General features: G+C 46.4%; 1 protein-coding gene across 1 annotated transcript in view; it reads left to right on the forward strand.

The window, feature by feature from the left end:
* ALPK1 (alpha kinase 1) overlaps positions 1-20,472 on the forward strand; it is a 48,433-nt gene that overhangs the window by 13,545 nt on the left and 14,416 nt on the right. The window contains exons 4-6 of the mRNA XM_064149774.1: positions 4,357-4,589; positions 8,932-9,086; positions 19,155-19,353. Of these exons, the coding sequence (XP_064005844.1) occupies positions 4,469-4,589; positions 8,932-9,086; positions 19,155-19,353 (475 nt within the window). The 5' untranslated portion in view covers positions 4,357-4,468. The remainder of the gene's footprint in view (positions 1-4,356; positions 4,590-8,931; positions 9,087-19,154; positions 19,354-20,472) is intronic.

Raw genomic sequence — 20,472 nt, forward strand, 5'->3', positions numbered from 1 at the left:
TTCTACCCACAGCAGAACTTAAAATTCCTTTCTCTTGACAGATCTTTTGGTCTTCTAGCCCAGGGGCTCTGAAATGTCACAGTATGGCCCATCTCTTATTAAAGAGATCATTTCACAGTAGCCCACCCAATTCCTCCCTCCTTGTTCTGAAGCCCAGCTCCGATTAGAGGGCTGCCACAAAAACACACTTTCTCATCCCCTCAGAAATTTGTACATTTTTTTTCACCATATTTAATCCAAGAATTCGATTAATTATTGATATTTTAATGCAGGCTTCAGCCAGAAATAGCAGGTTTGCTGGGTTATATTTTTTTCCAACGTTTTTCTTTTAAATGACACAGATAATTTCAAAACAAAAGCTGGAGCTGTCATCAGAAAGAAATGCTCAGGCCCTCAGTCGGATGCAGAATTGTTTTAACTGTGTGGTTTGAAAGCGTTTCTCAGCTCCTCCTTTAGAAAGCAGTTTTGTCCAGACCATTTTGTACCATATCAGTTGCAAATTTTCTCACTTCAAAACCATCACCCGCTTAAAATCCTGCTTGTTAGGATTTAATGTGCTTTAAGAGAGCTAATTAGTAACCACTGAGAGGACTTTAAAAGCCTCTACAAGTTTTTGCTGGTTCTGCTGTTGGGCTGTCCTGCCTTTACCCCAGGTCTGTAAGCTGCATGCTTGGTTATTTTCCCATCCCAGCTGTCACTCAGTGCTCCAGCTGTCACAAAACACAACTTACAAAGTGACATCTGTGTAAAGGATGCTGCTGTCGTTTAAAGCTCTGCGCTGCGTTTTAAGCTGGTTTTATGATGCGAGTCATTGCCCCTCGTGATGGGTCTCCAAAGGCTGCCTTCCTTCAGTGTACTAATGTACAGTTTATTGCACTTTCCTCTCTGCTTCCAGTACTTTGTGGTTGCTGCTGTTGTAAATCAGCATTTATTACTCTAAGCTTGCTGTTTATTCAGGGGAAAAAAAATGTACTTGAAGAAAAATGTCTGGGTTGCTGACATTCATCTGTCACTGTTATGGATCTGGCAGTTTCCTGGTGAGTTAAATCTTTACAATCCTAGGAAGCCAAGTGCTGTACTTCTGCACTCATTGAAGCTTCCCTGCTAAGCCTCATCAGTTCTTTGTGAGACCTGCAGTCTGTGTGGCTCACAAAGCCATGGGGCCCTCCTGCTTGTAGTAGAGACCCAGCCTGGCCACGAGTCTTATTTCCAAGAATAATTTTGGACTCTGGACTGCAATGTAGATGGGTTGGGCCCTATGGCTGCTCCGAATGACACATTGTTTGGTGTGAAGGCAAATTGTTTCCTTCAGTGCATCTTCAGAGGAAATTGTGCTTCAGAGCATGTGTTTACCAGCTGAATGTAGGCTTTCTCCAACATACTTCTACATGCTCTTAGCATAGAATGATTTGGGTTGGACGGGACCATAACAGATCATCTCATCCAACTTCCTTGAAGCACTGTCCTCCACTCGATTGGACTAATGATCACAGTGGATCTGAGATGTGTATGTACTTGGTGGTTACTAAAGAGAACTCCCTAGAAAATGAGATTTTTGAGAAATCAATTAGACAAAGGACTGGAGTCGAGGCCAGATGGCAGGGATGCTTCATCCCAACCTGGGAGGTACTCCTGGGACGGCTGCATGCTCCTTCCTGCAGGGCCGGGTAATCAGAGAAATCAATTAGCAGATGTCAGTGCAGCTACTGGAGCAAGCAACACTAGCATAGGTGTGTTACTGTGATTATAGCAGAGGGAGCTGCATTGCTTTTCCCCAGTGGATAACCAGCAGTTGGATCATCTTTTCTAGACAGAGTGGGAGGAGACAATTCTGTATTTCCCTGGAGTCTGCTTTCTGGATGTTGTCACCAGGTTCAGCCCTTGCTGACCTGGAGGTGCGTAGAGAGAGGAGACTTTTGTGAACAAGGATGTAGACAAGGACCTTGTGCTGTAGGCAGATCCCATCAGTGCAGTGACCTTTTAGTATAACGACCTTTGTCAGTTCAGCACCATTCTCTGGGTGGACTTTGGACCACACTGTAGCTGTCTCTGGCCCTGTCTCCTCTTGATCCTGATCAGAACCCTCTGCCTGGTCCTTCCCTTTGCCATGCTCGAAGTGATCACAGCACCCCATTACCAGCACCCATCTGGCTTAAACCCTGCAGAACAGTGCCCCGTGTGGGGTGGCCCTGCTCACTCTTACTTGGAGCTTAAAAAGATGTAGAACCCTTCCTTTGTTTTCCTTCTGCTTTATTTCTTAATATCCTGGACCAGGATGGGCAGAAGAGCCAAGAGAGGCCTTCACCTCAAAATTCTGCATTTGTGGCCTTTTAATTTTGCCATGTTTAGAAGTTGTATTCTGGGACTGTGTTGATACTCAGTCCCTGAAAATACTTCCAAATCCTCTCCAGGAAGGCATTTATCCTACAAAAGCAACAGGAGTAAACAAAGGTGCTATTATCAACTTGGGCAGAGCCAAAATCCCACCTCAGTGTTTTGTTGGAGAGAAGAGAACTGAACCTGAGTGCAGACTTTAGCCTGCTATCATTATAAGGACTCTCACCTGTATTGTATGTTTCACTTGATTGCTTTTCCTGGTGGCTTAATTTTTTGACAGCTTTCTGAACACAGAGTTGGTTGACTGAGAGTCACAACTGCAGCAGTGAAACCTGTGCTGTTCCTCAGAGCAGCTTTTCACTTTATGAGCTTTTATTCTTTCATTCACAGGGTAGACATCTAACAGACCCTGAGAAACTTGGCTTTACAGCACCTAAGATTTCTAGCTGTCCTTTGAGAGGCCCAGCAATCAGTGCTGATCTCAGATGGCATCTTTCTTCTTCTCTTGTGTATGGGATGAGTAGAAACAAGTATATGTGATTTGACATCACCAAGACATCAAGAGCAGACCTAAGAATGGAAGCTAGCTTTGTTTGGTTGCCTACCCTGCTCTCCAGTTGTTCTTATGTGCCTGTGCTCCTTCTCTGGCTCCGTTTTATGGCTACTTTTAAAATGTCATTCTCTAGCATTTGTCTGCAGAGTCAGTCACAGCCCTGCTGACTAGCTTCTGCCTCCAGGCTCTTTGCTGATCAATCCCATCTTTTTGCCCTGTTCCACCTGCCCTTCCACGGCAGGCTCTCTGATCCTCTCTGCTTTCGCATGAGTGCATCTCTTTTGCCCTCTGCTTTTCAATCTGGCAGCATGCTTTTGCTTGGTGCTGTTGAGAACACAGGCTCTCTGCCACCAGCTCTGGGATCCAACCATCCCAGAGCTGCTAGAGAAAGGAGAAAAAAAAACTGCCTGGAAATTTAGCTGCTAAAGTGCAAGTTTGAAGTCAGCATCCATGTTCCTTTGCACTCTCCTCTCCTCCTTCACAGCCATAGTTTCCTCAGTTTTAGAAGTGTTGCTGCCTACAGCGCTTCAAACTGTTGGAGCACTTTTCCAAATGAAAGTGTCACCAAAAAAAAAGTATTTCATGCTTCCATTTTGAAGGTTGTTAATCAGATGCTGGCAGATGCTGAGCCAGACACGTGGGATAGACACCGGTAGGGAGGGAAGTTATTCTCTATTGCTGTTGGCAATGTCCTAAGCACCTGAAGGACTAAGACTTGATCATCTTAGCGGTCTTTTCTAACTGAAAAAGTGGTGTGATTCTGTGACTTGCAGTAGAAAAATCTTGTCAGGCCAGACAGCTGACTGAATGCACAGATAAAAGCAGCCCAAGCAGATTCTGGCAGACCTCTGCCACCCAGGACTTCCCTCAGACTGACTCAAGTAACTGGGAAGGATTTGACATTGGTACCCTGCACATCAAGTGTGAGTTGCGCTGTGGTGAGCAGATGAGCCTGGCTGCTACCAGCTGATCTCAGCCCAAAACCTTGACAGGCTCCTTCAAAGACCGTTTTTGCTCCCCTACCTCCACCAAACCATGGTAGGACACTGTGTTACGTGGCTAGTGTTAAGAGGAGGGGAGGGAGCGAGCCTCAAGGTAACAGTGACAACCGCCGCGGTGTGGTCAACGCCCGTGCACGGTTCTGCCGTTCAGTCCTGGCTAACAGCGTGCCACAGCCTGAGCCTCCCAGGTGCATAGGGCTTCAGCACAGCCTGGCTGGTCACTTCCCTGCTTGGGCTTTCATGGCTCCACTGAAGAAGGCGTCTTTTCTCCCTGGCACCTCGGAGAAGTTCACTTCGCACAGTTTGTCCCCAAGACCCTGCAGTCATTTCACACACTCCTCTAATCGAATCCTCTGAGGCTGCCATGTATTTTCATGTATTTCCCCTATTATTTCTCCCTGCTTGAGCCTTTCAGATAATTGATGATACTTTAGTTAATCATTTTCCCCCTCCTTTGTTCACCAGGTACCTCAGCCTTGAAGGGATCCTTTTCATTTAGAATCCGTGTCTTCTCTTAAGTAATTGATCACCGTGCACCCGGGGACACCCAATTCACAGCCGAGCGGGATCAGCCTTCATGAATAATCAAACCGCCGCCGCCGCGCTGCTGCAGGAGTGCAAGCGAGCTCTGGACACTCTCCTGGCGGCACAGCCTGGCACGGCCGAGGAAGATCAGCAACAATATTGGCAATGCCAAGGTGAGGTCCCCAGGAGAGGTGGCAGGACCGTGGCAGCAGCCACCAGCCCTCAGCCCTGCCCTATTTTTCTTCTGGCAGATGAGTGTCAAGAGATGCCTGGATTTCGAGGCCATGAATGGGATGCGGGCTACAGGCAGGCAGGGAAAGAAGTCCACTTTGTTGCAGTGAATTGCTGTCAGTTCTAATTTTAGGCTTCAGTAAACATGAGGCTGTAAGGAACAGTTTAGTTTGGGGAGAACAATGCCCAAAAGTTTGCTGATGCACATAAATTTCAGTTATTAAAAAAAAAAGGAAAGAAAGAAAGGAGGGGGAAAAAAGGATGCAACTTCTGAATAAGGGCACATATTTCCTCTCCTTTCATAGAAACTGGGGGAGGGCCTTTTCTGTTTGTCAGCTTCTTCTCATATATTAAAGAGCTCATTGCCTGAATCGTTATCTAAGATGTGTGTGACCTCTGTAAGTGGTGTCCAAAGGGGGAAAAAAAGAATAACAAACAACAACAACAACAAAACAGTTTGCAATATCCCTCTTGGAAGGAAAATCCTTGCTGGCTAATGGCTGGCATAAATAACCAGGAAAGGAAGGAGCGTTTAATGAGGGCTGTAGTAGAGGTTTCTTCATCTGTTTTAACACTGATACTACCTGCTGGAAATCAGGCATTTCTTTTGGTGTTGCCCTGATGCTTTGAAAGTGATTTGTAAATCTCAGAGTTTTCCAAAACAGTTCTATGAATCTGTGATTCTCTGATTCTGTGATCTTGTGTCTTAATTCCAGTGGAAATCGACTTCATGTCGAACAAAAGGGTGTAATACACTGGGTTCAGTTTTCCCTGGGTTCAGATTTCCAGAGGGCTACATAACTCCATTGCCACAGCTTCTTCAGTCACAAAATAAAAGGCACATTTGAATTGCTGAACTTGTTTGAATGACACCTTTTTAGTACAGGGTAGGGAGGTTATGTGCTCCTTCTGCCACACGCAAAAATAACTTTATCAATTACACAAGAATATAGTAGAGAATGAAGGTGGTGAAATTTCGGGGGAGGGGAGGGAGAAACAAAGGCATTAACAAAAACCCACAAACCCCTTTCTTCATGTGGAGGCTTTCCTTTGCGTGACACATCTGCCTGCTTTCCAGTTTGGTGTTAATAATGTTTAGTTTTGCTTTGCATGAGTGCCTCGGCCCTAACGTTAATTTGATCTCTAAAATCCTTTGTTTGTCTCCGGGAGCAGAGCCGTTGAGAATATGTTTTTCTGACCATCTCTTTTCTTGCTGGGAGGTCAGCTGCCTTTTTCTGAAGCACCTAAGTCTGTTTGCAGTGCAGGGTGGCGTGTAAGTTTCTGTTATAGATACTGGAAGATTTTTTTCCCCCTCTTTATCTTTTTTTGTTTTGTTTTGTTTTGAACAAAGGCTACTTTGTTTCCTCATCACGAATTCTTTTAAGTTTTATTATGGCTTCTCAGAATAGGCTCTTGAGCTCCTAATCAGGTAGCCCTTTTTCTCCCCTCATCCTCCTCCCTCCTTTTCTCCTATTAAATGCCACAAAGTATGAGAAATAATCAGTTTAGTTCCAGATAAGGTAAATCAGTGCCCTTATAATCACTCGATTAGACATGGTGCTTCAGGTAAACCGCTTCAGGAAATGGGCGATCAGAGCCTGAAGTGATGCTCGAGCTTTTCCGAGGGCCGTGTTCCCATCAGCTGAAAGAAAAATACCCAGCAGTGGGGCGGTGACAGCGACATTAATAACTGCTGGGGCTCTCTGCCCGGGGAAGGAAGGCAGGGCCTCGCAGGTCGGCGGCTCCCGACTTCGGGGGGACCCTCCCAGCACAGAGGCGGAGTGGGCTTCTTTGCCCCCCTCTCCTCCCGGGTCTGCCTTTGTTTGCCCCGGCTTTCTCAGACCAGGCGTAGGGGGAACTGAAAGCTAAACACCTATAAACGGGTGTTAGATGGATCCGGAGAGCTCGTTCATTTCTTTTTAGGCTGGAAATCGTTCCAAGCAACTTCTGTGCCAGTTCAGCCTTCACAAATTAATGAATTTCTATTGCCTCTTAGAGAGTACACTCTAGTCCTGGGAGCTGGACTTCAACTGAATCTTCAGGACTGTTCACATCAACTCCCCAACTGGCTGATGTGGTTCCAGTGGATGTATTCTTTGTTCTTTAGTGCTTCAAGACCTGGAAAGCAGGAACCAGAGAACAGCACAGTACCTTTATGCCTTAGAGAGAGTACTAGCAGCCATGTTATCCCACTGGTTGTTTTCATAGTTGCTGACACTGATTTTTCCTGTTTAAGTGTTAAGTAAGTGTGAGTTTGTATGCCTAAGACAGAAGAAGGTAGAGAACGAGACAGAAGTCTGTGTAAGCATCCTGCTTCTCTAGATCCCTCCCCAGATTGTTATTCTGATGGGATCATCCAGTCCAACCTAGCACCCAGCCCTATCCAATCAACGAAATCATGGCACTAAGTGCCCAATCAAGTCTTTTTCTTTTCTTTTCTACGTGATATGGGGGAAAAGTGCTTGCTGTGAATGTCTCAGGCCCCTTCCATCTTCCTTTGGAAAATATTTTGGGAAGCTCAGTCTTATTCCTACATGATGGGGTAAAATCTTCTGTCCATCGCTTTGCATTCCTTGTGATGAGATGGTGTCCCTGCTCCTGCACTGATCTTGCAGAGAGGTGTGAGGGTGGGAGCACAACCTCCTTTCCCCTCCAGCCACCTTCCTGTGGAGTGACCACCGTGGCCAGCTCTTGACTGCTTTGCCATGGCGTGAAGGGCTAAGCCTGTCCAGACACCACTTCAGAAGGGCGGGGAAAGGTGACTCCTTGTGAAGCTGGGATGGATAATGAGCAGCATGTCCAGAGTTGCAACAAGTGAGAAAATATGGGTTGGAAAAAGTCTTTTTACATCTTTTTAAAGATGACTCTTTGGGAAAAGAGGTCCTAGCTATTCCACTTTCCACTTTTTTCCTGGGAAAAAGATATACTGGTGAATTCACTGTGATATGAGTGTGAGACAGACTTTTTATGTAGTGATTTTCTACAGTTATCCCTGAAGGACTGATTAAAAAACATGTAGTCATACATTTATTGCACTGCCTCGTTAAAGTGGTCTCTGAGCAGTTTTTCTTTTCCTGGGGATTAATGGCCAGAAGGGTCTAGATCTGCAGCTGATGATCACCATTAACCCCATCTGGTCAATAATCCTTCTTAATCCACTTTCATTGGCCGTTTCAGAGTCTGCCCAGCTGAGTGGTTAGCATAGCACAGCGTCACCCCTCTTCCAAGGAAAATGAAACTGGGCTGTAGCTGAAAGGATAGGACAAATCCTAGCCCAGATCCCTAGCTATGTGCTCTTGATAGCAGTTCTATCTTTAGTCTGGTCAGGTTGGAGATCCATCTGAAGCCAATAGTTATATCAAGAATGAGGTCAGTCTGAGGAAGCATTGGCCCATGAGCCAAACTGTGTTCTTACCTTGCAGGCTCTGGCACACTGCTGGAGGATCAGAGGCCTGGTGTGGGAGCTGGAAGAACTTTGCCTCCTCCATTAAGAAAATACTTGTTTTAGGAGTCCACTTTGCCTGGCCTTTACAGTGCTTTAGGAATGGTTTGGAAGCTGCTGGGTGAAAGGTGTGAGAACCGGGGTTTTCATGCAGCTCCCTGTTGACCATGCCTGGGTAGGAGTGTGTCTGGACTAAGGGCACCTTCTCCTCCTAACTTCTCTTTAATCTACAGTGACTGCTTTGAGAGTCACTGTAACTGACCTTTGAGTCAGTTGAGTAACTGACTTTTTAAACTGAATTATTAGTCAAATAATCACTCTCCAAAGCATATGTCTGTTATTCACCATATCCCTCTAGAGCTTTGTCTAATTGCTTTGTACAGGTCAGGTTTATCTCCCAGTTTGGATGTGGCATTTCAAGGTAGTTCTGCCACTGTCACCAGCAAGCCCTGAACAAGGACAGATCCTCTCTGTGCCGTTGGCCCCATTTGCTCTGCCAGGAGTCCTCTCCTCACACAGAGGAGCAGATTCCCTCCTGTCTCTCTTGGAGTAGCTCTTCATGCTCGGCTAGCTACCAGCCGCTGTGACTCCCTGCTAAAAGCCTTTCTAATGGCTGATGGCTCCTACTTACCTGCAGGGCAGAGCATCCAAGGGTGACTTGACTGATTACAGGCAGACTCACCTTCCCTCCCAGTGAGGCTGGTGATAACGGGTCAGAGCTGGTAGCAACTGGGGGAAGGTCCAAGAGGGAGGGGAGGTGTGCTTTTTGCAGGGTAGCTGCTCTCTTAAGTGTTGCAGCTGAACCTGCTGCAATATCGTTACCTGCTCTTTGACCTTTTCAGCTTTGCTTCCTGAGGACTTGAAGACTCTTCTGGAGGAGGCAAAGGAAATGAAGTGGCCCTTTGTGCCAGAGAAGTGGCAATACAAACAACACCTTGGCCCAGAAGACAAAACAAACCTGCAAGATATGATCAGTTCGAGGCTTCCCGATCTGCTGGTATGAAGTTCAACACACCTGCTGTGTAAAAAGTCCCACTAAGGTGCTTGAGGGTATACAGAGCCCTCATGGGCTGCATCACATGTGAGTTCAGAGCCTTGTTTTACTGCACAGTGGCAGCAGCAGGTGAAGAACTGCTTGGCAAGCAGAGGTAAGAGAGGCTGTGGTGAGATGGAGCTGCTCACAACAGCCAAAAGGCCGAAGCAGAGAAGTGACTTTTGGTCTTCAGACAAAAAGCTACATCTAGTTACTTTCTTTAAAGTTGAAGTAACACATGTGGAACATGGTTTCCTCCTTGTGAGTCAACTCCTCTCCATGTCACCCCTGCATCTTCCAAAGGAAGGAAAGTCCTGCCCTCTGCTGCCACTGCAGCCAAGCCAAGGCTGTGAGATTGATGGGAGCTCTGATGCGGGTTCAGGCTTCTGGGCCATTAGCTCCAGAGCTCACGGCACTAGGCTGTGCAACACCACTCAGGGCTGCTTGGGCATCTTGCTGGCACCTGCAGCTGTATGTGCTCTGCAAGTACAGGGAAGATAAAATGGATTAATGTGATGATTTTTTGAGTGTGTCCAAGTGTTTAGCTACTGTTGTGATGAATGAAGTGCCTAGATAATAATGACAATGACATTGCAGAGTTGGGGTCACTGGCTGTGATCCCAGAGGTCTGCACGGATTGTGCATGCATTGAGCACCTTGGGAAACAGATATATTGGTTGTTGAAACACACAGTGATGACTTTGACTGCAGTCATGCTGTTTCTGCTTACTTCCTTGCTCAGCTCAGGCTTGTCTGGACACTTGCTTTGTCTCTTCCTCTGGCAAGTGAAGGATATTTGGCTGTGTAAGGAGTTACAGGATCCAAATTGTTCTTGGACATCCCAGTGAGTTTGAGCTAAAAGATTAGAGAGCAGCAAGGAAAGTGGACTGCTTTTTGTTCTTTTGGTTCTCTCAGAGGCTTGGCAGACATATAACAAACAGAAGGCTCCTTTTCAATGGCAAGCACAATATCTAGGCTAATGAGCATCCCTTTGGCAGGACACAAGTAAAGTAAGGATGAGGTTGGGGAGATTCTGGATGGAGTTTTTTTGCTTGATATGGTTCATGTCTGAAGCAAACACAGCCTCATTCCCTATAGAAAGGGGCAGTCTGGCCTGATAATCTTTTCTTTTTCTCTTTGTTGTGTGTGGCCTCAGACAGAAATTTATGGTGGAGGTTGACCTCCTTTACAATTCCTGCACAGCTCCCTAACTTGGGAGTGTTTGTCTGCTCTCTCCCAGGACAAACACCTGCAGTAAACTCTCTGAGAGACCTGGCTAGATGGGAGATTAATGTGGCTGTAATAGTGGAGCAGCGTTTGCAGCATTATGCCCTCTCCCCAGGTAGATGCATCTTTTCTGAGATGATACCAATTATTTATTGCTGAAACATCTGTTGATAACTGCAGCTGCCCTTGTTAAACAAAGCATATCATGGGGTCACAGACTATAGGGACCTAAAATCCTGCCTCATGCTAGTTTTAGGCTATTCACCCACACCCCCTGAAGTCCGTTGGTTACCGTTGTCCTCACTGTTCCATCCTGTGGTTGAAAATACTTTGTGAACGTTGTGCTGCCTTTCCCCATGTGCTTTGAAGTATTATTTCATCTTCCTTGGTAATTTATATTCCAGTGCCATTGTACCATGGGAAAAAGGGGAAACCTTTTTTTGTTTTCCATTTAATTGTAGATAGACTGACATTTTGACCTGTATTATTAGTATTAGTCAGGAAAAGGGATTTTTTTTTTTCCCCCCACTTCATCCATTCCTTCCCCCTACCCTACTCTCTTTTTTAAAAATAAGATTTCAAGGCTGCTTCAGTGCTTTCAATAAAAAGCTGGGGAGGGAAACGAGGCTGAAGAGACGTGATTACAGTGTGATAAGGAAAGATAAAAGTCTGAGCAACTTTTTTCTTCTTCTTCTTCTTCTGTTCTTCTTCTTCTTTTTTTTTTTTTTTTTGTTTTTTTTTTTTTTTTTTTTTTATTTTTTTTACTTACAAAGGGGACAGAAGAATAATTTAATTCCCTGGAGCTAAAAAAAAAAAAATAAATCAAGTCTTTGTGGATTGATTGTTCAGAAAAAAGCTTTAAAAATTTTTCATCTCTGTTTATTTTAATTTGCCATGCTTAGAATAAGCTCATAAACCGTAATTCATTACATTTAAAAAGTGCTTTGAGATCCCTCAATGAAAGGCACTTCATTACCATAACACCCCGGTGGTGTTCCAAGGAGGGCAGAGCTGCCTACCAGGGCTCACCATGAGGATGTTTTACTTTGTAAGTAGGCTCAAAAGCTCCAGGAGACCAGCGCAGTGAGTAAGAGGATTAAGCTCTGGCTTCAAGGGTTTGCCTCAGTGTTGCACTTTCAGAAGTGGGATACCCCCGTGGCTGGCGGCTGTGTGCTGGTTTGACACATCAAGGAGGGAAAGCCACCTGCACCTGCAGCCTTTTAAAGTGCCCCTCTTCTGCTTTGCTGTGGGATGCTCATTACTGCTGCAGGCTGGAAGGCTCAGCTAAGCCAGCCTGGGGTGGGGAGAGAGAATGGAGGCTTTCCTCAACACTCACTTGCCACAGCCTTGGTTCAGTGGGAGCCATTCTGCTGCCAGTGTGGGGTCCTGGGCAGGTGCTGGCAATGTACACAAACTTTTCTGTATTTCCCCTTTTCTGTCTCCACTAGATCATAGAATTGTTTTGGTTGGAAAAGACCTCTAAGGTCATCAAGTCCAACCATCAGCCAAAGACCACCATGGCCATTAAACCATGTCCCCAAGTGCCATGGCCACACTTTCTTCAGCCTCTCCAGGGATGTGGACTCCACCACCTCCCTGAGCAGCCTGTGCCAATGCCTGACCACTCTTTCAGGAGAAAAAAAATCACAATAGCCAATGTAAGCTTCTAAATTTGTAGATTAAATTACTGAACCTCCATGGGGATTCTAAGGCAAATTTACTGCAGCCCTTGAGGCAAAGCAGCACTTCTTGTTTTACAAAAGTCTCCGTGTCCTACAGAAGTTGAGGTTTGGAGGTTTTTGGGGTTGTTTTGTTGTTTTCACTGCCAAGCTCAACATTTCCATGTTTTCATATCACGTTTTAAGAAGGCCTCCCTGTTGGGTAGCAAACCAAGGCCATCCTGCAGCCCCTTTGGTGGGAATCTGCAGTAAGGTTTGAGGGTGATAACCAACCTCTCTGCTCTGCCCTAATGAGGCTACAGCTGGAATACTGGGTCCAGTTCTGGGCTCTCCAGTTCAAGAGAGACAGGAAACTGCTGGAAAGAGTCCAGCAGAGGCTACAGAGATGCTGAAGGGAGAGGAACATCTCTATAAGGAGGAAAGGCTGAGAGCCCTGAGGTGAATCAGCCTGGAGAACACTGAGAGGGAATCTTCTTGATGATGACCAGTAAGTGAAGGATGAGGCCAGATTCTTTTCAGTGGTGTGTAGTGACAGGAAAAGGGACAATGGGCATGAAGGTTCCATCTGAACACAGGGAGAAACTTATTTGCTGTGAGGTTGCTGATGCCCTGGAGCAGGCTGCCCAGAGAGGTTGTGGTGTCTCCTTCTCTGGGGGGATTTCAAACCCACCTGGATGTTGTCATCCTGGGCAACTTGCTTTATGTGACACTGCTGTAGCAGGGATGTTGGAATGGATGATCTCCAGAGGTCCCTTCCATCCCCTGTGATTCTGGATCCAAAGGGAGAACTGGGAACCACTGGGATTTTTAACAAATCAAAGCTAATCAGAACAGTAATAGCATTTTTGTTGATGAATGTAAGTAAGGAGGGGAGACTTCTAAGTGCCACACACACTGTGGGGTTTGGACTGGCACTGCAGATCCAAAAGGGAGGCTGACAGGGATTACCCTTCCTGCAGATCCTCACTATCCCAAGGGATGGAAATCGCCTCACTGCTCGGTGACCAGCCAATAGAGGGCAACATGCCCATGTTCACGTAGGCTTTGATCCCACAAACCCTCTGCTGAGTTTTACTGAAGGACCACTTCATGCACACAAATAGCTATCTTGTGGGGTGACTGACACCACAGTAACGTTTTGATTGTTTTTATTTCCCTCTGCAAGATCAGACCCTGTCTGCAAACCGCTTGTAAGGATGCAGAGTTTCACTTGATTGTTACCATACATATCCACAGTTCCTGTAGCCAGGCTCAGGCACTGAGTCGTGGATAAGGCTTTGTGGACCAGGGACAGTGCAAATACAAAAGGAAAGCCCCCAGCAGTAGTTTTCCTGCAGGTTCCTCCGCAGGGAGCTGTGCAGGCTGGTCCTGTGCATGGGGGAGCATGGATCCTGGTCCTACTGGTACAGATTCCCATGGGATTTACTAGGAATATTGAAAAGAATGGAAATTAAGGCCCTGCAGCCTTTGCTAATTACCTGCTGATCGATTGCCATTAGGGAAACCAATCTGAGGGACATGCCGTAACTACCCTTAGGTGTGTGCGTGTGTGTGGCACTTTAGCTGGGAGCCTTTGAAAATGAACTAAAGGAGGGGACTGAGGATTTCGTTTTCTCCTCCTTCTAACTGTTAGTGTGGTAACAGGAGAATTAAAGCCCTAAATCGTAGCCCTGGGATCTTGGTTGTTCAGGCTGACCTTTTGCTACCTGCTTCATAAGAGCTCTTCTTGGGTGATCCCAGTGAAACTAAGAGTGATGTAAGGGAGAGCTATGGCTGCGAGCTCAGCCCGAGAGGGAATCTGTGGCACCCCAGCCTCCCTAAACTGTGCAGTTCCTGACACTTTGTAAATGAGAAGTATCAGGGATCCTTCAGCTGTCCAAGGTGGCTGCCCTGATGCTGCCAGCACCTCTGTCTTTTGCTGCACGTATGGGAAAATGAGAGCAGAACTTCTGTGGAGCACTAAATAAAAAAGGGAAATCTGATGCAGGGTGCCTGGAAGGTTGATGATTCACTTTGTGCATCAGGAGTGGGATTCTCCGCTCTCAGATTGCAGTTTCTTGGAAAAGACTTTAAAGTCCCTAGAAAAGACTTTAAATGTTGTGTTACTGAGACCTCTTCCTAACAGGCCTGACATTTTGAGGACACAGATTTAGGGAAGAGGCTCTTGGATTTTAGCTGATTATAAGGACCTTGATGCTACCCTCTTGGGAGGGTTCTGGCGTTTAGCAAGTTTTAAGTATTAAAACATCCCTTCAGCAGAGAATTTTAATGCACCACAGGGAATTGCCACAATAGGTTAGAAATCGTCTGGAGCTTGAGCTCAGCAGGACAAGTCAGGGGCACGAAATGATTGTTGCAGCTCTCCTTGGTAAGAACCAAGACCTGCATCTTGCTGCATCCCCAAGCCCCTGGTGCCTTCTCAGATACACGAGGCCCCCAGGGACTCCCCCTCTGGTACTTTCTCAGTGGGTGAGAAGATGTGGTCGGCTGTAAAATACTGACCCGTTCTGCTGTGTTTTGAGCTGCTAATAATGGGCCTAATGCTGCTGTCATTGAATAAACACCCAACTCTCTGTTGCCTTCAGGATTAATAACTTCAGCTAATCAACAGCCTCACAAACTCAAACCGTTAAATGGAATTCTCTGCTGCTCTGAGCGGAGAGGGAAGTGTCCAGGAGCTTCTTGTTCCTCAGTATGCAGCTATTTACTGCCTGACTCCACTCTCTTGTGATTCAAGTGTGCCTGCACCTCGTGGACACGCTTTCTGCTGCCCATCCCAGAGGTGGTAGGAGGCTTAATTCCTTGTTATTTGTCGAGAGGGCTCTGATTGCCAGCTGAAAGGCAGAGATTGATAGAGAAGTCCCGTGCAGTGACAGCAGCTTTGGTCTCTTGGAAAGTCAGGCTTTGCTAACAGCGCGTGGGGTAAAAGGGTGAAAGACTTCAGCCAAATCCATTGGTGTTGTGACTCTCTGTTTAATCTGACAGGGGATGAACGGAGGGGGAAAGAAAACTGGGCAATTTGTTAGGGTTCAGTGGAGTGCTAACTAGGAGCAGTGCTTGGGAGAGAACTAAAGCACCTGGGTGCACATGCTGCTGAAACTCCTGCCTGGTGCACAGAACCAGAAAGTATTTGTGGGCTGCTCTTGGGTTTGGTGGTTAAGATTTTAAACCCCAAAGCCAGTTACAGATGAAGACTGAATAAGCCTGAGACAAATGGAGATAAGCAAGGGTAGAAAGCCAGAGAGTCTGCAAAACTGCATCTGAAAATGAAATGGTTCCTGCCTTTGCTTTCTAACCTCACTGCTTGCTTAGGTGTTTTTTTTCCAAAGGGGACCCTCTAGAGCCCACAGGCTGGGGCAAGGGGATTGCCTCCAGGATCTTTCCTTTATAAAGAAGGCAGAGAGAGTAGATTAAATCAATATTTCATTTATTTGGGCTTGTAATTCCTCTTACATCAGCTGCCACATAAAGATTTCCCCCTATTTTCTTCCCCTCCTCCTCATCCTCATTTACTATGCACCAATAATTTCCCTTTGACGCTTTCCTGCCAGTCCTAGTGCCAGATGGCCCCAGTTCTGAGCTTCTCCCCTCTCTTGGGAGCAGCCTCCATTGTCAATGCAAAGGAGGCATCGTGGCTTTGAACCCAAAGCTGGGACCCAAACTTCAGCCCGGGTGCAAGGAGGAGCTAACCCACTAATGCAGGAAACCATGCAAACAGCACACCCTCCCACTCAGCACCATTAAGGAAAGAACCCCTTCACTAAAGGGCTGTTTTGCATTTTCCCCAATGGTCCATGTATAGAAATCTGGTGCAAATTTAATTCTCTCACCACCTGATTCCACTTCCCAGCCGTGAGGTTCCCTTTGTGCCTTTAAACTCAATTAGACATATGCATTTCACATCATGGACACAGATGTGAAAACAAAGTCTGCAAGTACCTTGCTCTTTCTCTCTCTCTCTCTCTCTCTCTGTAGATGTGCCCACGTCAGTTTTAAAGCCATAAAGAAAATGAGTAAATCTGGTTAGGACACCAGCCCACTATGCAGAACAAAGTGCCCGGCTGCAGCAAGCCCAGCCTGAGCTGCTGATTGTGTTGGGGTGGGCTGTGACATCTTGGATGTCAATAGAGTTTCCCCGGGGCTGGGCTGGGTGACAGGGAGCTGCCCTGGTTCCTTTCAGAGTGGCCCGGGGAGGGTGTTGGTGCGTGGTTTGGGTGCGTGCCCGACACCTCTGCAAGAGCGGTAGGTGCTGAGGAATTTTCCAGCCACACGAGCTGGCAGGGAATGAAAGCAGCGGGTATGAATTTCTCGGTGTACTGCTCGGGATGGGGAGGGGACAGAATAGCAAAGGCTGACATCGAACCCTGTGTAGCTGTGTGCCACACAGCATGCCGCCCTGCCTTTGAACAACAAAAAATCGCACAGTTTCTCTCCCTGCTTTGACTTTTCTCCGTTTTATGTCCATTTGGGTTTGGAGAGGGACACAAGAGGCTTGGGCATTGAGCGGAGAGTTAAATTATGCAGCTGCAAGACTGCCAAGCCCTTCAGAATGGGATGCTTCGTTTAGATTTTCCACAATGCTATTGAAGTGCTTATTTTCCTCCTGAAGAGACACAAACAGATGCAAACTTCTGTAAACACTTTAGAAATTAATTCAGTGAGTTTGGCCTCTCAGCAGTGCTCAATAGCTGACAGAAAAATGTCTAATTAGTGCAAGTGGAAATAATAGGGCCACTTGGATTCCTTCCATCCTCCTCCAAGTCTACTTTTCCTAGGAACTCAAAGGCTCTTTTGTTTGGTAGGTCACCCTCTCTCAGGCTTTTGTGCTCCCATCTATTAAAGGAAGAAGGGGAGGAAAAAAAATAGATTAGGCGATGCTCTGTGCTTAAATATATGGCCTGTTGATGAGCATTTCCAATGGCTGGTTTGCAGTGTCAGTTTACAGGTGCTTGGAGAGGGGAATTCCTCCATTGTTGGTCGGCACAAGCAGAGTTGTGCGTGCCTGGCTGCAAGAATCCTTTTCAAGTGCCATCCTCTTAGAAAACCCAGCCCAGGCTCAGCAAAGAAGGAAAAGAAAAAAAAAAAAAAAAAGAAGGGAAATTTGTCCAAATCCTCCTGGCTGAAGTGCGAACAAGTGAGCAAACGCTTGCAACGGATCGGAGTTACAAGCTGCCTTTGACTGTATCACACAGGCTCTACTCCAAGCAGTTTGATGTGGGCACACCTCAGAGGGTGGCTGTACTACTCAGAATGAAGGAGTCCTGCTGTCAGGTTGTGGGGCTCTGAGCTAAAAGCAAAGTGAATAGAAATCAAGCTGGGGAGGAGCCTAAGAAGCTTGAGCGGTGCCTAAAGCAGTTGCCTTTGGCTCTGCACTGACACCAGGAAGGCACGAGGAGGAGGCTGGTGTTAAGACAAAAATGGGAGAGAGCTGCCAAGCTTGATGTTTTAGTAGGGATTTGGACAGTTCTCTTGGCAGTCTCTCATCCTCTGATGATGCTGTAGGGCCCCCATTCTCCCTCCCCTGCAATTCTGGGTGTGAGTGGAGTTACTCACTGACATGAATGAGATGAGAAGCACATCCTGTTTCTGAGGAGGCTGTGTATGGTTGAAGGTGTTCTCTTTCTTTTGTGATTGACTACACCACAAAGCGATACTCGACCGTTGCCAGCTCCCAGATGTTCCAGCCAGGCTGGGCAGCAGGAAACTGGGCTCTCTGAGGCAGCATGAGGTGGCCATAAAAATCAAACAAATCAGGGCACTCCTGAGCTTCCATAGCTGGAGAGGTGGGGCTTTCCTTACAGCTGATGGCTCTATTTCAAGCAGGTGTCCCAGTGAAACAGTAACTGGATGCCATCATCCCCGTCCTGACCACAAACCTCTAAAGAGGGAATCATGTGAGTGTCGGTGTGTGGAAGTCTTTCCTCCACCAGCAAGGAATATCAACCTCTATCTACCATGAGAAGGGATTGTTTTTCAGTAGATGTCTCCAGGTCTGTGTGGACTTTGCAACCATGATGATGTGTGCCTCCTCATGGCAGTGTTTGCTGGCCTCCTGTCCTCTTAACAGTGTGCTATCTCTGTCTGGTTCCTCACATTGGTGTGTTGGTTCAACCACTGTGGCAACCCAGGAGAGTCCTTACAGACTCAACAGTCATTAAAGATGACCTGCAGGGGAAAAAAGAGTCAGACTTCTGACCCATTTGCTTGTTTGTGCTGTACAAAAGAGTGGATGGCTTGAACTCCACCTGGGCCATGCTGACCATTTCCAGTCTTTCCAGGCTCATGTCTCCCTTTTAAACTATCTTTTATTGCTGTTTGTGATCTGTTGGGCAGGATTTAAATTCATGAAGTGACCACCAAAACATGTAGTTCCAAAGAGAAATCTTTCAGGAAGGCCAAAATAGAAAGACCAAAACCAAAAAAAGACAACAAAAAAAACCCCCAACCAACCAAAAAAAAACCCCAAAACCTAACAAACAAAAGCAAAAACCAAACAACCAAACAAATAAAACCAGGACTGATATCTACAGCTCAAGCAAAATCAGTTTAAAGATGAATATGTGCTCAGGAGTAGCCACAGTTAGAGGTTAGAATAAATCCTGGCTGATCTCTGCCACAAAGGCTTTCTCCATTGTACCCATTGGTACAAATATAAATGCTTAGGACCATAGAGAGTATAAAGTGAGTAGAAATTTTGAGACAGCTTTTCAATTGCTAGTGAATATTTGCTTCTTGACATGTTCAGTGCTTAGAATGATAGAAGTGTTTTGACCTCTAAGATCACTGAGTGCAGTCATTGAACTAAGAGCACTATGGCCACTAAACCATGTTCCCAAGTGCCATGACCAGATGTTTTTTGAACACCCCCTGAGATTGTGACTCCACCACCTCCCTGGGCATCCTGTTCCAATCCCTGACCACCCTTTCAGTAATTAATTTTTATCTAGTCCTTGCTGTAAAGCTGTGTTATTCAACTTACACTGAATAACTAAGAAGACCCCATCTGTTCTAAACTGGTAGGTGGACAGTGGGTTACTGAAGCTGAGTATTTTCTGTAGACAGTTGACCAAGCCTTTGGGGGATGAGTTTCTCCATGGCTGTCCCATGACACTGGTGTTCTTTTCAGGTTTATTTGAAGGCCTCCATCATGGTCAAGGACTGTGGAACAGCAACAGCTATTGTGTTCCTGATTGACCGCTTCCTGTATTGGATCGATGCCTCCAGAGAACTTCTCCAGATCACCAAGGGGCTGCACAGGCTGCAGCCCAGCACACCCATCAGCCCTCAGGTGCTCATCCGTCAGGCTCGCCTCTCTGTCAACACAGGTACCGCTCCCTTTCCTCAGCTCAAGCCCAATTAGTTGCTACTTGACTCTGAGGAAGACACTTTGTCCCTTGCAGAGGATGACGTGCTCATGGCCCCGAGTACAGCCTAGTCCCACCCCCCTTGAGCCCTCCCAGCTCCTCTCACTAGCACAAAGGGGCTGGGATAAAGGGTTTCAGAGGCAAAAGCAGGAGAGAAAATTGTGAAAGGGTGTGGAAAATACTAATTGGAGCTTTTGTTCCTTAACAAATCTTCCCTGCTGGTTTCAAACAGGGGTATCTGAATTGCTATACTTCTGACCCAGGGCCTTTAAAAAGTAAATTAGAATCCCAGCATTTTCTCTGTGCTGTCCCAGCTGCTTTTTTTTAATCAGTGGGACCACTTGACTATGCAAACAATGGGGCAGGCAGCCTCTTGAGGATAAACCGATTTCAAAAATGACAAATTCCATCATTCCTATAACTGGGCAACACCTGAAGGATTTTTAATGTATCTGCACACTGGGGAGAAGAGAGCAAAGGCAGCCAAACCTGCTCTGAAAACCCCAGCTGAGGGATATTTGCTCTGCAGAAAAGAGAACATCACATTCCCTGCATGGCCATTTTATTGTGGCTGTGGACTTATCCCATTGACATGGTGTCTAGGTATTGGCACACTCCAACTGATGAGCTAGTTCAGCCAACCCTTACACTGCTTCATAGGCTGAAGCAGCCTTCTCGAATTCAGCTGGACAACTGAGACAAAAAGCAAGTCCAACATGACTCAAGCTCATCAAATTACACCTTGAGGCATCTCCTGCAGTCCATCGTGCCTGCCATGGGTGACTCCAGCCATGCAACAACATCTCTGAGCCATGTGACAGGGGGATGAAAAGCAAAATCCCCACTTTGTGTTGCTTACTGTGTAGTTTCTCTGTATTTTTGGGCTATATATTCTGTGTTTAAGGTGGCTTTGAAAAGGTAGAATCTGAATCCTCCAGCAGCCCAAGGTATGGGAAGGAGCAGAACAAGAAATGAGTGCCTGCAGCCACTTCCCTATGCCAAGGGGCTCAAGTTTGCTCTAAAAGCAATGTGCAGCCTTAGCCTCCCCTGTGAAAAAGAGATGTCTTTTGTTTTCTCCTT

This window comes from Pogoniulus pusillus, chromosome 10 (genome assembly GCF_015220805.1).
Source record: "Pogoniulus pusillus isolate bPogPus1 chromosome 10, bPogPus1.pri, whole genome shotgun sequence".
In the NCBI taxonomy this organism is placed as follows: Eukaryota; Metazoa; Chordata; class Aves; order Piciformes; family Lybiidae; genus Pogoniulus; species Pogoniulus pusillus.